The following is a 14,653-nucleotide window of genomic DNA, read 5'->3' on the forward strand; positions in this document are numbered from 1 at the left end:
CAAATTTGTTTTGGCTATTATATTCCAGGTCCTTTGCATTTCCATTTGAATTGTTTAATTTGCTTGTGTATTTCTACACAAGTGCCTGCCTGGGATTGTGATTTAGATCAGTTTGGGAAGAAATGTCATCTTGAAAAATATATAGTCTTCCAACCCATAAATGCAGTATCTCTCTCCATTTATCTGGACCTTCTTTAATGTCTCTGGGCAATGTTCTGTAGTTTTCAGCAGAGAGCTCTTTCACATCCTTTTTTTCAGATACAGGCCTAAGTATTTCCTGCTTTTAGTACTATTATACATGGGTTTTACATATTTTCTGACTGAAGTGAATGCTGCGAGTCTGTGGACTACATTTAGGATAACGAGGTCTTCTCATAGTTGTACCAAGTATTTATATTTAAAAACATACTGTGTATTTTAAATACATAAATGGCTTTCCTTTTATTTCTCCTTTATATCTGAAAATTTATGCTGGCTTTTTTGAAAGTGTACATTAATGGAGGTAGTTATATAATTTGTACATTCCATTTTAGAATGACAAGAAACGATTTTAGAAAATACTTGTCATAAAGAGAGGGTGTAGGGTTTAATAAGATTAAGAACTACTGCCATAGCCATTTTGTCAAGAATTTCTATAAAATTGAGTATTTAAGCATCAGTTGGTAAGACATATTCTGATGCTATAAATTAACAAAAAGCTATCAAGCAGGAAATTTATCTCCAACATCAATAGTATCTAATGGCACTAAAAAGAAAAAGTAGCAACAAATAAAACATAAATTAAGAAAATGTATATATTTCTACGTTCCAAAAGGAAAAGAAATGCAAAATTAAAAGTCATCATGCTTGTATTCTGGTCCTGGCTATACCATGTACTTACTGTCTTTGTGAAACAGAAAAATTTATCTAAATTTCTTTGTCTCCAGATTTCTACCATTTTAAAATGACAGTTTGGAACCAGATGGTCCACTATCATCTTCCACTGTACAAAAATCTATGATTCATACAAGTAAACAAGCGGAGCCACTATTATTCATTAAATTATTACCATGACTTGTTCTTTGTCTAAAATGTATAGGCTTCAATAGAAACTCTGCAATATACAGTGTAATGACAAAGGGCTAGTTGTTTAACCCTTTGTGCTTTAGTTTCTTCATCTAAAATGAGATCATTATAGTACCTTCACAAAGTTGTGGAATTAAAGGTTAGTGGTAAGCACTTCGAAAAGCACACCTAAGTACTAAATAAATGTTAGCAATTTCTTTCATTTGCATTATCACATAATTCCCCTTCTCCTGAAATTATGTCACATTACAGATGAAAATTTACAGTATAATATGATTTCCCATTACTTAACTGGAGAGTAAACATTTTGCTCTATTTGATTTTGAGTAATGAAAAGATGCAGCTTTGGATTCTAGGGTATTACATGAATATGATGGTTTTTACATAAACAAGCAGAGATATAAGCAAATCCATTAAACTACTATACAAGACAAGGTTTCTGAATATCTGCCCTGTGAAATAAAGATGATTTCTCTAAAACTAAGTTACTTGGAGCCACATTATACTCTTGAGGTAAAAAAACTGTGTTGTCCAAGAATTGCTTCTCTGATATTTGTGCACAAAAACTCACAATATTTGGGGATAACTATGAAAAACAAAATAGGTGATCCTTGATCATCTAATGGAAAACGAAGAGAACATGGGGTAGGTATATAAAATTCCGTTGCTCTCTAAATGAGATTCTGGCCATTAGATTAACTGTGTCCCAGATGTGCTTTACAGAAGATTTTCTGAGGGGAGGGAGAAACAAAACACAGTTTCTAAACTGTGTTTGATTGCTCCCTTTATCTGCACACAAGATAAACAATGGGAGCCAAGATCAGCAGTTCTCATGTTCTGTGCATAATAATCATCTGAAAAACTTGTTAAAATTCAGACTCCTGACCCCATCCCCTAAGATTCTGATGATCAATATCCATTTTTATCATATTTCTCAGGTCATTCAGATACCAGTGGCTCCTAGATAAAACTCTGAGAGACACTGCACAAAACAAACAATCCTAAAATATGATAACATGTTGTATTTGTGTAATGCCTTTACCCAGAAAAAAGGGCTCTCTGAGGCATCACCTCACATTTCTAACAATCATTTACAGACAAGAACACAAATCTAATAATAATGCCAGTTAGTTTAAAAACAAAGAAAAACGGGAAGAGTTTTTACTTTTACTTTCTGAAGTATATGATGAAACACCTCAGAAAACAAAGATGAGAGATTCAATATACTCCTTAGGTGACAAATAAAAAACACAGAGATCAGAATTTCAAATTACTGTAGTTAATATAATTTCACACTTCCTACTCCCAGAAGTTTAAGAAAAGAAAGAGAGTCACAGTATAATTTAAACACATGGATGAACTTATCCTTCTGTTCCCACGGCTAAATTATGGTCTGAGCTAGTATAATACTTGGAATAGAACTTGGCAAAATGCAGGTGACTGGCAGAATTTACCTGCAGCACACATGGACAAAAATAGTCCTGTATCCTACCCCACAACTACTGAAACAACATTTAGGGGCTTAGGTCCTGGGATTTGATGTTTAAACATAGCCTCCTTTAAACATTCAAGTTTAAGAGTCAGTGGCAAAGGGAGAATAAAAAGAAATACTGGTAACAAAATGAAGAGAGCAGAAGAGCACCCTTCAATACATTTGGTAAACACTATTCCTCAAACTAACTTTATTTGTTGGACCTATTAGAATGGCTATTTTTTTAAACTGGTAATTATTAAATGCTGGTGAGGACGTGGAACAGCAGAAACTCTCATTCACTGCTGGTAAGAATGCAAAATGATACAGGCACTTTGGCAGACAGTGTTGTGGCTTCTCACCAAATTCAACATACTCTTACCATATGATCCAGCAATGATATTCCTTGGCATTTACTCAAAAGACTTGAAAACTTACGTTCCACACAAAAACCTGCACACAGATGTTTATAGCAGTTTCATTCATAACTGCTAAAAACATGAAAGCAACCAAGAGGTCCTTCAATACTTGAATATATAAACAAACTGTGGCACATCCATGACACTGAATATTAGATAGTGATTAAAAAAGAAGCTATCAAGCCAGAGAAAGACACAGAGGAACCTTAGATGCGTATTACTAAGTAAAAGAAGCCAGTCTGAAAAGGCTACATACTATATGATTCTAACAATAGAGATATTTTGGAAAAGACATGACAGTGAAAGATCACAGGCTGTGAAGGGTTCAGCAGGAAAGGATAAATAGGAGAAGCACAGGAGATTTTTAGGCCAAAAAAACTATTCAGCGTGAAACTATAATGGTAGACACATGCTATTATGTATTTGTCAAAACCCAGAGAAGGCACACCAAGAAGTGAAGTCTAATATAAACAATGGACTTTAGTTAATAATAGTTTTCAATATTGGGTCGTTAATTGTAACAAAAAGCAAGCCCCAGAACTGTTTCAACAGTTGCAAGGTATGATTTGAGACTGTATTTTTATCTGTGTGATTCTGGCCCTGGTGCTCCTTAAGACCAGTCTTCTAGAAACACTGCTTAAGTCAGTGCTGTAGGTAAACTCAGCTAATCAGCTGATGGTTGGTAAAGATCAGCATTTTGCTGATTCTATTCAATGTACCGTAAAGCAAATGTGAATAACAGGGGAAGGTATGGGGAGGGAAGAGGGCAGGGGTATTACATGAAACTCTGAACTATCTGCTCAATTATTCTGCAAATCTGTAACTATACAAAAATCAAGTCTATTGATTATTATTTTTATTTTTGACAAGGTCTGGCTCTTGGCTCACTGCAACCTCCACCTGCCAGGCTCGGGTGGGGTCCTCCTGCCTCAGCCTCCCAAGCAGCTTAGACTACAGACATGCATCACTGTGCCCAGGTAAGTTTCATAAGTTTAGTAGAGATGAGGTTTCACCATGTTGGCCAGGCTGGTCTCAAATTCCTGGGCTCAAACGATCTTCCCACTTTGGCCTCCCAAAGTGCTAGGATTACAGGTATAAGGAACCACACCGAGCTCTATTTTTTAAATATTAAAATCACAGTACAGCAACTATATAGCACCAGATCACAGCAATATTAAGGAAGGATCTCTGCACAGTGACTTGTGCCTTGTCATGCCCTGACAGCCGGCCAGAAAGGAGAACACACACACACAACGTGACCTTGACAAAAGAAAAGTGGAGTCCAGATAACATGCCATGAACACACTGAGCTGAGCAGAGCTGCAAGTGCAGACACACCGGGCCTGGGTATCAACAAAGAGCTTCAGAAAGCTTTGCAGCAGCGCTCAAGCAGGTGACACCTCAGCTCACTCGGCCTCCATCGTAGGAAGCAGTAGTCCGCATCCTTGCTCCTCTTCCCTTTCTCTCCTGAGAGAGTCCTGCACTAAATCATCTCAATCCCTAGGAACACCACTGGTGACAGCCAACACCAAGACGAGGCCCTTGTCTCCTTTACACTGCTAGGGAAGACACTGCCCACCTCTGTGACACACAACCTTTGTGTTCTGCAGCCAGAGCCCAGTTTACAAGGTTCACATGTAACCAGAGCCAGGCGAGCTGGCTGACCGAGGTGCATGCTGTTCCCCGCCTGGCCTGTGCACCTGCTCCTGCTAACAGAAGCATCAGTGGGTCATGCGGACATCCTCTCAGAAGAAGACACATGCAACACTGTGCTCCAGTGTAACCTCCTCCAGGAAGCCCTCCTGCACCTTCCAGGGAGTTCTGGTGAGCCCTGAACTCCCTACTCATCAGAGAGACCCCAAGGAGAGTATTGAGGTCTGCTAGTCCTCCATGTCCTGCCTGCCCTGAGCCTGGAACCAGCCTGGCTCAGGTAGGGACCTGTTCTCCACCAAGTCTATGTAAGAGAGTCCCTGAGGTGCCTTCAGGCCAGCCCTAAAGGTGGCCCAACCGACTTCTCCATTCAGGACTGGTTGACATCTATTATGGGCTAAAAATTGTGCCCCTCTCCCCCAAAATTCATAACGTTGAATTCCTAACCCCCAGGAACTCAGGATGTGACTACAGTCATCCCTCAGCATACCTGGGGGGGACTGGTTCCAGAACCCCCTCATATAGCCAAATCCACACAAACTCAAATCCCACGTCATATTCCAAAAGCCTGCCCTCCGAATATGAGAGTTTTGCATCCCACAAATACTGTATTTTCAATAGTGTTTGGTTAAAAAAAAAAAATGCGTGTATAAGTGGACCCACAAAGGTCAAACACATGTTGTTCAAGGATCAACTGCATATTTAGAGATGGGAACTTTTAAAGAGGTAATTAGGTTAAATGAGGTGGCCCCTAATCTAATCTGACTGATGTCCTTACAAGAAGAGGAGATTAGGACACAGACAAACACAGAGAGGAAAGGCCATGTGAGGACACACCAAGAAAGTGACCATCTGCGAGCCAAGGAGAGAAGCCTTTTGAAAAAAAATAAACCTTCTGGTACCTTAACTTCTAGCTTCCAGAACTGTAGGAAAATATATTTGCTATCAATATTTAAGTCACCCAGTCTGTGGTATTTTATTATGGTAGTCCTAGCAAATGAACACAGTACCTAACAGACCAATTAAGGAATGAACAAACCCTAGAAACAGCTCCCACTGACAAAAGTATCAGTGGGTCACCTGTTATGCCCAATAACAGAAAAAAAAATTCACACACACACACATAACACTATATATATATATATCATATACAACCACATATATATGATTATTTGCCTTCTGAAATTATATCCCCCAGCCACATCAGAATATATGAAAGTACCAAGAATTCAGACAAAATTTACATTAGAGAAATTTAAAAACTCCAGATACTATCCTTCTAAAAGGCGTCACAAAAAAATCTCCTTATAAAGAACATGTTTCTCTAATAAACTTTAGACTGTTGGCTGGCTTTTTAAAATTAAAATTTTAAAACAGCTTTTGATATATCTACTACACAGAGTGAGGTCCGCTAGTAAGCTAAACTCATGGTTTTCACCCCTACTGAGGCCCCTCGGGCTGCTGCAGAAGGCCTGAAGGAGGCCAGTCAGGCAGGCTGCATGGGGATAAGGCCCAGCGTTTCTGACTTGAACCAATCAGGGTAGCTCCATGGTTACCTTTTCTCACATTGAGGTTCCGCGCACGATTCTATTTGATTAATAATTCTACTGGATTAAAATAAAAAGTATAAAAACCACCGAACTAAGCTATTATTTCAGTTAAACTTGAAAATCAGGATGTGGAAATATGTCTGATTTACAGTTACCATGATTGTCTTCCTCTCTCAACAGAGTATCTCCCAGGAGGGGCACACGCTTACAATTTAAAAATACCTAACAAAGGTAGGGGACGTCGTGAACAGTCTGAAGAGCTTTCCCCCAGCATACAATTGATTAATTATCACATAAAAACATAACCCGCAGTAATAGCAATGTTTCCACCAGTAATCATACATGCTTTGCAGTCCGTAGTTGGCTAATCTTTACATATACTGCTCGCTGGTTGAGCAGGAAAGATGTTCCTTTTTATACGGTAGAAAACTGATGGGAAGAACGTTAATAATCTGAGAGTGAATGCAGAAATCATGCTTAGTGCTCTTCAGGCAATGAGATGGAGCAGACTTAGATCTGAGTCCTTACTCCCTTCACTTACTGACTTAGCATCCTGACTACTTATTAAACATCTCGAACACTGTTTTCTCCCCATAAAACGGGAGGAGAGTAACTACCTAGAAGCTTTGTGAAATTAAAGAAAACACTGCATGTAAAGTACTGAGCTATACTTTGCAGGTAACAGAGGCTCAGCATGTCTCCCCTTTCACACCTGTCCCTGCAATTAACCATGAGTGCTCTTAGAAACGGACTAATTGTGCAGAAACAGCAAGGAATGCTGAACTGTGGATTCCTGCCTTAAAATACTGATTTCCTTTTTTTTTGAGACGGAGTCTTGCTCTGTCACCCAGGCTGGAGTGTAGTGGCGCAATCTTGGCCCACTGTAATCTCCACCTCCCAGGTTCTAAGAGATTCTCCTGCCTCAGCCTCCCGAGTAGCTGGGATTACAGACATGCACCACCAAGCCCAGCTAATTTCTGTATTTTTAGTAGAGACAGGGTTTCATCATGTTGGCCAGGCTTGTCTTGAACTCCTGACCTTGTGATCTACCCACCTTGGCCTCCCAAAGTGCTGGGATTACAAGTGTGAGCCACTGCCCCCAGCCTGAATTTCTTTTTAAAAAAAGTTTGACAGTAACATTTAAAGACTTGCTCCTGGCTACACGGGCACCCCCCACATCAATGCCTCTTCTCACAGGTACACTCCAACATGATCCATGGAGATGCGATTGCCTTTCTAAGACCAATCAAGATGAAAAATAGCATTCCTATAGGAAAGATTTTTCATTATCAGTTACAAATCAGTCTTTGAAGTTAGAAATTTCATTTTTGTTTTCAATAATTTGTTTTGGCAATAAACTAATTTTTAACTAGTTTTAGAGTAGTTAATTTATACTCACTTTGAAAAAGAATTAGTTTGTTTAGGCAATAAACTAACTGTGTGAGTCTCAACAACACTTTGGAGTATAAAGCTATACACGTAGCAGAGAATCAGTACTCAATAAATACTTGTTACACAAACAAAGAGAAGACAATCATAGAATTTAAATGTTGAGAAGGAATAGAGAGATTGTAAATGAAACCCTCTGATTTTAAGAAGAAACTGAAGTCCAAACAAAGCAAATGACTTCCCTAAGGTGAGAGAGAGAGATAGATATAGACATAAGAAAGTTATTAGTAACATCAAGACCACAACATAACTATTATTTTAAAGCCAAATTAATCTTTTGATCATCTTTGAGACCCTTAAGTCTATTGTTCATTTCCACTAACATGAAGAACTGACCCCTTAATAGGAAAAAGATAACTGTAGTCTTCTATTTAGTTTTATATTTAATCAAAAGCACTTATTATTCATAACTGTTAAGAAATCAGAGCACAGATGGAAGAGGATCCCAAAAGCACAAACAAGAAGAGCTGTAGGGTAATGTGACAGGGTTTTTCTGGTCTTAACAACCAAATTAAATTACTATAGATGCTTTCATACTAGGGAAAGCGATAGATAAAATTAAACTTATAAAATAAAAACCAGAATTCTTTAAATTTAAAAATCAACACTTATTGATAAAAAAAAAAAAATCCATCAGATCTGGTCTAAGTACGTTCTATTTTTATTCTCACATATTTAATCTTCAAGATAACCATGTGAGGCAAACAATAGTCCCATAATCCCCATTTTACAAATGAGGAAACTGAGACACAGAGAATTAAATAATTTGCCCGAGATAACACAGGATTAAAACCCAGACAATCTGGAGCCAGAGCCCACACTCTTATCTACCATTTTATAATGTTTTAAATTGTATTACTATGTTTTAATACAATATATTTTATTGTAAAGCTAATAATTCATTTTTATTTAATATGTAGTTAGAACTCAAAGTATTTATACAATGCTTATCAAATTTCTAACAACATCGCATGAGCATTTTATTATGTAGTATTTAGTAACACTTGTGTAAGTAGATCACAAAAAGCCACAGGCTATATATTAAGGATACAACTTTAAGGCATTTTCAGAGACTCCTCATAAAAATTAGTTGCTAAGTCAGTCTAACAGATGCCATTATCAGGTCCCAAACTGTTTAGCCACAAAGTAGTCCCTCCTTATCTGCAGGAAATACGTTCCAAGACCACTCAGTGAATGCCTGAAATCACAGATGGTACCAAACCCTAGGATACTTTTTCCTATACATGCATATGTGTGATAAAGTTTAATTTATAAATTAGGCACAGTAAGAGTTCATTACAGTAACCAATAATTGAGTAAAACAATTAAGTCAAATAAGGGTTACTTGAACACAGCACCTCAATACCTCAACAGTCAACCTGATAACTGAGAGGGCTATGGAATGACAATGGGGCAGGTAGCATCTACAGTGTGGTATGCTGGACAAAGGGATGATTCACGTCCTGGGTGGGACAGGGAGAGATTTTATCACACTACTCACAACAGCATGCAGTTTAAAACCGATGATTTATTTTTGGAATTACCATTTAATGTTTTCGAACCTTGGTTAACCTCAGGTAACTGAAACCATGGAAAGGGAAGCCGTAGATAAGGGACTACTGAATATAGAAAAAGAAATGAGATTGCTTTAGATTCTGTTGTTGTTCTGTAATTAAAAGTAAGTTTACAAAACAGTTACAATGCCTTTTTATAGAAAAATATTAATGAAACTGACTTAATTCCAGAAAGGAAATATATATGAATCATGATTAAAAACCTGTATTAAAAGCAAGGTCACTCCCCAGGCCTTGTAACCGAAAAGTGGCCATCAGGTCTGAGACTCTATTCATATTTTGGCTACACCACCATTTAAAGATGAAGGAGATAAGAAACAACCAAAATAGTAATTAGAAAAGGAAATCTAAATCTATTATCATTACCATCTGCAGTTTCTATCGTTGCAGATAAAATTTCTGATGACAAAGTCCATTACAAGTACATGTAAACAAAAGTATTACTGAAACATAAAGAAAACTTTTCTTTGAATTTTCCCACACCTAATTTGTTGTTGCCTACCTGGAATCCATGCTTGCCTCTCCACCATGTGCTTAACACTTTCGGAGGCATGTCAATAACGGAAACAATGTCTCCCACCTAGGAGAATCAAAATTTTAAGCAAAAAGGTTTTAGTTAAAATTTAAACCAATTGTTATACCTAGAATTTAAATCTGAACTGTATGAAAAGGTAAATTACTATTCATGCTCTAGCCAGTAATTTCCAAAAAAAGTACTACTTCCTTTTAAAAACAATTTAATTATATTATGATTTGTGACAGAGAGGTCTACAAAAAGTTAAGCAACACAAAGACTGTGATTCAACTAACACATGTGCAGTAACTTCAGAAAGCCAGATTAATAGCATAAGATTTTTAAATGTTAGGCATCACACCATTATCATCACTTCTGTTAAAATATTGTTACTGCTGTCACTGAGAGTGATCAGATTCACTTATAAAAGATAATTTTAAATATTCATGCTTAGAAACAATAACAGATTCCCTTAATATTACATTTAGTGGGTGCTTACCCTGTGCCAGGCACTGTACTGAGTTCTTGACATATCTTATTTAATCATATAGAAAAGGGCCTAAGATGGGTTATGCTTAGTAAGTATAAAATTTGATGACAACTACACTTCTTTCAATAGATAGTAAAATATAATTATATCCACTAAAGAGCTAACTTTCTTCACTGTAAAAGAAAAACTAGTGAGTTTATATAAACTCATATAAAATCATAAATATAAAAATTACAATAGTTTTTAATAATATATTCAACAGAAGTTATATTCTTCAATCAAAAGAAATGCTGATATCTATGATAAAACATAGTTAAGAACTTCAGAGCAATGTTACTAACATATACTATAGAGCTTTAGGAATTTTTCTTTTGTATATTCACAACTGATCTTTCAAATCATGTATAAGCCATTTCGTAAAGCCATATATGCTGACATCATCATTCCAAGACCTACATTTCTTTCTGTGCAGAACTTAAAAGTTTGAAAACAGTTCAGATTCTATGCAGTAAAAAGTTATATTGTTATTTCTTAAATTGAATTAACTGTCAGCATTTTTTTCCTCATTAGCCAATATATATTTTTAGAGGAACAAATTTAATTCCCCTCCTTTTATATCTGACAGCAAGGTGTGTTCATTTCACCTTTTATCTGTTCTTTAACTCAATCTTTCAACAATATAGGAAAAAAAAGTACCACTGGGTATTGTTTTTTGGTACAAAAACACAAAAAGACAGACCTTGCTTTCAAGAAGCTCACTGAGACAAAGAGAACAATCATGATTAAATGTAGTAAGTGATGTGTCAGCAATAAGCCATGAGCACAGTTCAGAATGACATTCAATTCAGGTTTTTGGGAGGTATGTGTTTGCATGGAGTGAGGGGAGGGAGATCAGGAATGACTTCCTAGACAAAAGAGGAGACATTTAACCTCAGTTTTAAAGGATAAGTACTGTCATTTAAACAAAAATAGAAGATATTACAGGCTGAAAGATAAAGGACTATGGAAAAACCTGGTGCTTTTCATTTTTTTTAAATTAAGGAAATGGTTAAGAACAGTCAAAGATGAGGCCAGAAAGGTAGCAGGAACCAAATAACAAACAACCTCTTTAGCTATTTACCTCTAAGGTCAGTTCGTCAGGGGCTCGAGCGGTGTACCTCTTGATAACATGGGCAGCACCAACAGCAGGAGTGTTGATGGATGACTCCTCATGAACCAAAAGGTGATTTCCCTTATTATCAATCTATCACAAAGAAAATGTACTCTGAGATAAAGACACTGGACCTGAAAATGCTTCTTTGACTATCTAGAGGAGAAATTCATTTTAATTTAGAGATACAATAACCCAAAGAGTCTTTAAAAAAAAAAATCCTACCATTTACTGGGTAGTTAAAATATGCTAGTCATTGTGCTGTGCCTATAACATATATGGTTTAATTTAATCCTCACAACTCTAAAAAATACTTATCATCATTTAAAGGTGAGGATGCTAAAGATGAAAGAGGCTATGTAATTTATAAGAGATTCAATAGTTTTTCCAAGATCTCAATGCAGGTTGGCCCATAGTTCCATATTCTTTCCACTTTCCATCTTGCATTCCCATTTTCCAGTGGGAGGAGAAAACAATATAACTCTACATATGCAAATTAAGAATAAATATGTAATCTATTTACTGAATAACGTTTCACTCAACAGTTACTCTTAAAGAGGACCCTTTAGGAAGTTGTCCCTTGCTCATAAATAACTGAAAAACATTTTCAATTACTAAGTCAACTAAAAAAAAGTACTGAATATATACATTAGTATATTAAACACCAAAACAACAGGTATCATTGATATTCATAAAATATATTAAGATTAGTTTCCAAGATTATCAAAGAAAGATTTGAGATGAAAAAATATTTCCTATATCACATATCTATCCTCCCAGACGATGAGAATACACTCCATTTCTTTGATTCCTGAAGCTCAATAGATATCAAAATTATGTTAATATCAAATTTCTTAAGTAGATAATTTAAATATACATTTTTCACGAAAAGTGAATTAGGAAATACCTCCATCCAGGTAAGGGCGGGCCCACAGTTGATCTTGTTGCCAGCGATAGCTGAAAGGCGTGACAGGTAAGCCATAAGCATCTGAGTGACCGACTGAAAAGAAAAAGATTCAGTGTAACTCTGAGGAAAGATACTATGCTCTCTGGCAGAGAAAACTGATGGTTTCTGGAAGAAAAAAATCTATAGATCTTTAGGCATTTTAATAGTTACAGAGGATTCTTCACAGAAACTTACCAGTAGCACTATGGGCACTTAATAGCAACTCAGCCCCGTCTCATGCAGAGCTTCAACTTCTAGCCCCTTATCAGCGATCGTACTACTCCATGGTTTCTAATTTCATCACTTTCTATTTCTGTACTGAATATGCAAAAAGATAACTATAGCAGATCCATATTTGGCTTTTCTGCCTAGATTTCCCCTACTACTCGGAAACCCTTTTCCCCAAGACCCACTGTCATCTTCCATGCATGTGGCTGTGGCAGGAGCAGCCACGTTCATATGTGATCCTACAGTTTTCCCCTACTCCTTAGAAACACTTTTGCCCAAGACCCACTGTCATCTTCCATGCACGTGGCTGTGGCCGGAGCAGCCATGTTCATACGTGATCCTACACCACGGTTCAGCTGACTGGTCCAGGAATATGCCCCAATATTAGCTGGACCAATCAAGAGTTAATCCAGGAATTAGGACACAGATTCTAGCTCAGTCTGGCTGCTCCCTTAAAAGGGGATAAAAACCTGGGACCTCTTGGTGGTGGCCATGTTTTAGGATAATCTGAGAGAAAAAAATGCAATAGTAAAAAAATGAAATGAAGCAGAAATGAGAAATGCAGATAAAGGGACTTTTAGACTTTCTATGGTACAAAGAGATCCGTGTTTTAAGACACTCCTGAGACCCTGCTGCAGTGTCCGTTATATTTTAACACTTAATGAACCCACTAAATCTCAGAACATTGCTTTATTTAGATCTGGTGGGGGGAGTGCTTTACACCAATTTTTAATTATTTCCTTGCATCCACTCTCTCCTCCTATAACTCCCATCAGCAGAAACCTCTCTGGACCTATTCTCCATGACTCCCAACTGTTCTCTCACAACTTGTTAACTTTCTGTCCCTTCCAGGGGTTGTATTCTTATTATAAATGACTTGGTTTGATCACTCAACTCCCTGACTTTCTCTTCAGCTGGGTACATTCTGCATGGAGTTCAGTCATTCAGGTCTGCTCTTATTAAAATTAATGTAAATGATCCTATATTCGTTTACTACATCTCTGATTTTATTTATTTAAATCCATTTCATGGATGTGACAGCTTCATTTTCTCTCAGAGGATAGTAATCATCCTTCGAAAAGCCTTGTTTGTACCTCTCGGTTATTTTATTTCTTCAGTTTCTATGTGTAAACTTTCTAGTCTCCTTATGCTTTGCAGTCATGCTGCACTTACATGTTTAGGCTATATTTACTCTTCCCCATAAACCTTATCCCATCTGCTTTTAAAGATTCCTCACAATTTTTGATTCCCTGATGGTACTTTTGGTTTAATGATGCTATAAAGAACCTCTGTTTAGAAATCTTTTATGTTTTTACTAGACATTTTTTGCAGGGGTGAAAGTAGGTGCATATACCCAGCATGCTGTCATAAACTACTCAAACAACACTGTTTTAATACGGATTTCTTTGATCATGAAAGGCAACGTTTTCCATATTTTTGCTTCCATTTTTATGTGCTCTCTGGAGAATGATTTGCTCATATATATTGCTTGTTTATATATTATGAGTTGTTTTCCCTTATAAAATTATGCACTGAACCTTCTCTTATTCTAAACATTATTATTTAACATAATTCTAAACATTATATTTAACATTACTAACTTTTCAGTTATGAAACAGGCAAGTAGTCCCAGGAGTCATCCTGAGTGTTCAATATAAGCTTTTGTTTAGTATACAGACAAAAATTTCTGCAAACTCAAATACAGTGATTACCTCTGTACTAAATGTACTGAAGTACTAAATGCTTACCTCTGGACTGTCCTTCAGGGTGTCAGAACGGGGAAGCTCTGAGAGCTGGGAAAACCTTCGGTCATAAATACATAGATGAAGATGTTTATCAAGTACCCGAAAATCTTCATAACTTCTTTTAACGATCCAACTTTTTCCCTATTGGTAGAAAAAAGAAACTCATATAATTCATCTCTATTGGGAAATACTTAAGAATCAGGCCTTATTCTATAATGTTATTTTATTCATGAGATTTTATATTTTCTAATGAGAAGTTTCTATTAACTTGATAGTTAATAGCTAAAACTGCGAAACACTCTAATGAGTTATATTACATTAAAAGGCCAATAATGGAAAATAAGACAGAACTCTCCACCAACCCTGTTCCTACTGCTGGTCAAAATCCACTGCCTCACTTTC

At 36.7% G+C, this 14,653-nt stretch overlaps 1 protein-coding gene across 9 annotated transcripts in view; it reads right to left on the reverse strand.

Annotated features, from left to right (window-relative positions):
• Positions 1-14,653, reverse strand: part of ARHGAP32 (Rho GTPase activating protein 32) — a 308,498-nt gene that overhangs the window by 92,093 nt on the left and 201,752 nt on the right. For all 9 annotated transcript variants that reach the window (XM_050755922.1, XM_050755919.1, XM_050755917.1 and 6 more), the window contains 4 exons: positions 14,255-14,392; positions 12,240-12,332; positions 11,303-11,425; positions 9,681-9,758 (listed from right to left, as the gene is read on the reverse strand). In XM_050755922.1, the coding sequence (XP_050611879.1) occupies positions 9,681-9,758; positions 11,303-11,425; positions 12,240-12,332; positions 14,255-14,392 (432 nt within the window). The remainder of the gene's footprint in view (positions 1-9,680; positions 9,759-11,302; positions 11,426-12,239; positions 12,333-14,254; positions 14,393-14,653) is intronic.

Source organism: Macaca thibetana, chromosome 14, assembly GCF_024542745.1.
Source record: "Macaca thibetana thibetana isolate TM-01 chromosome 14, ASM2454274v1, whole genome shotgun sequence".
Taxonomy (NCBI): domain Eukaryota; kingdom Metazoa; phylum Chordata; class Mammalia; order Primates; family Cercopithecidae; genus Macaca; species Macaca thibetana.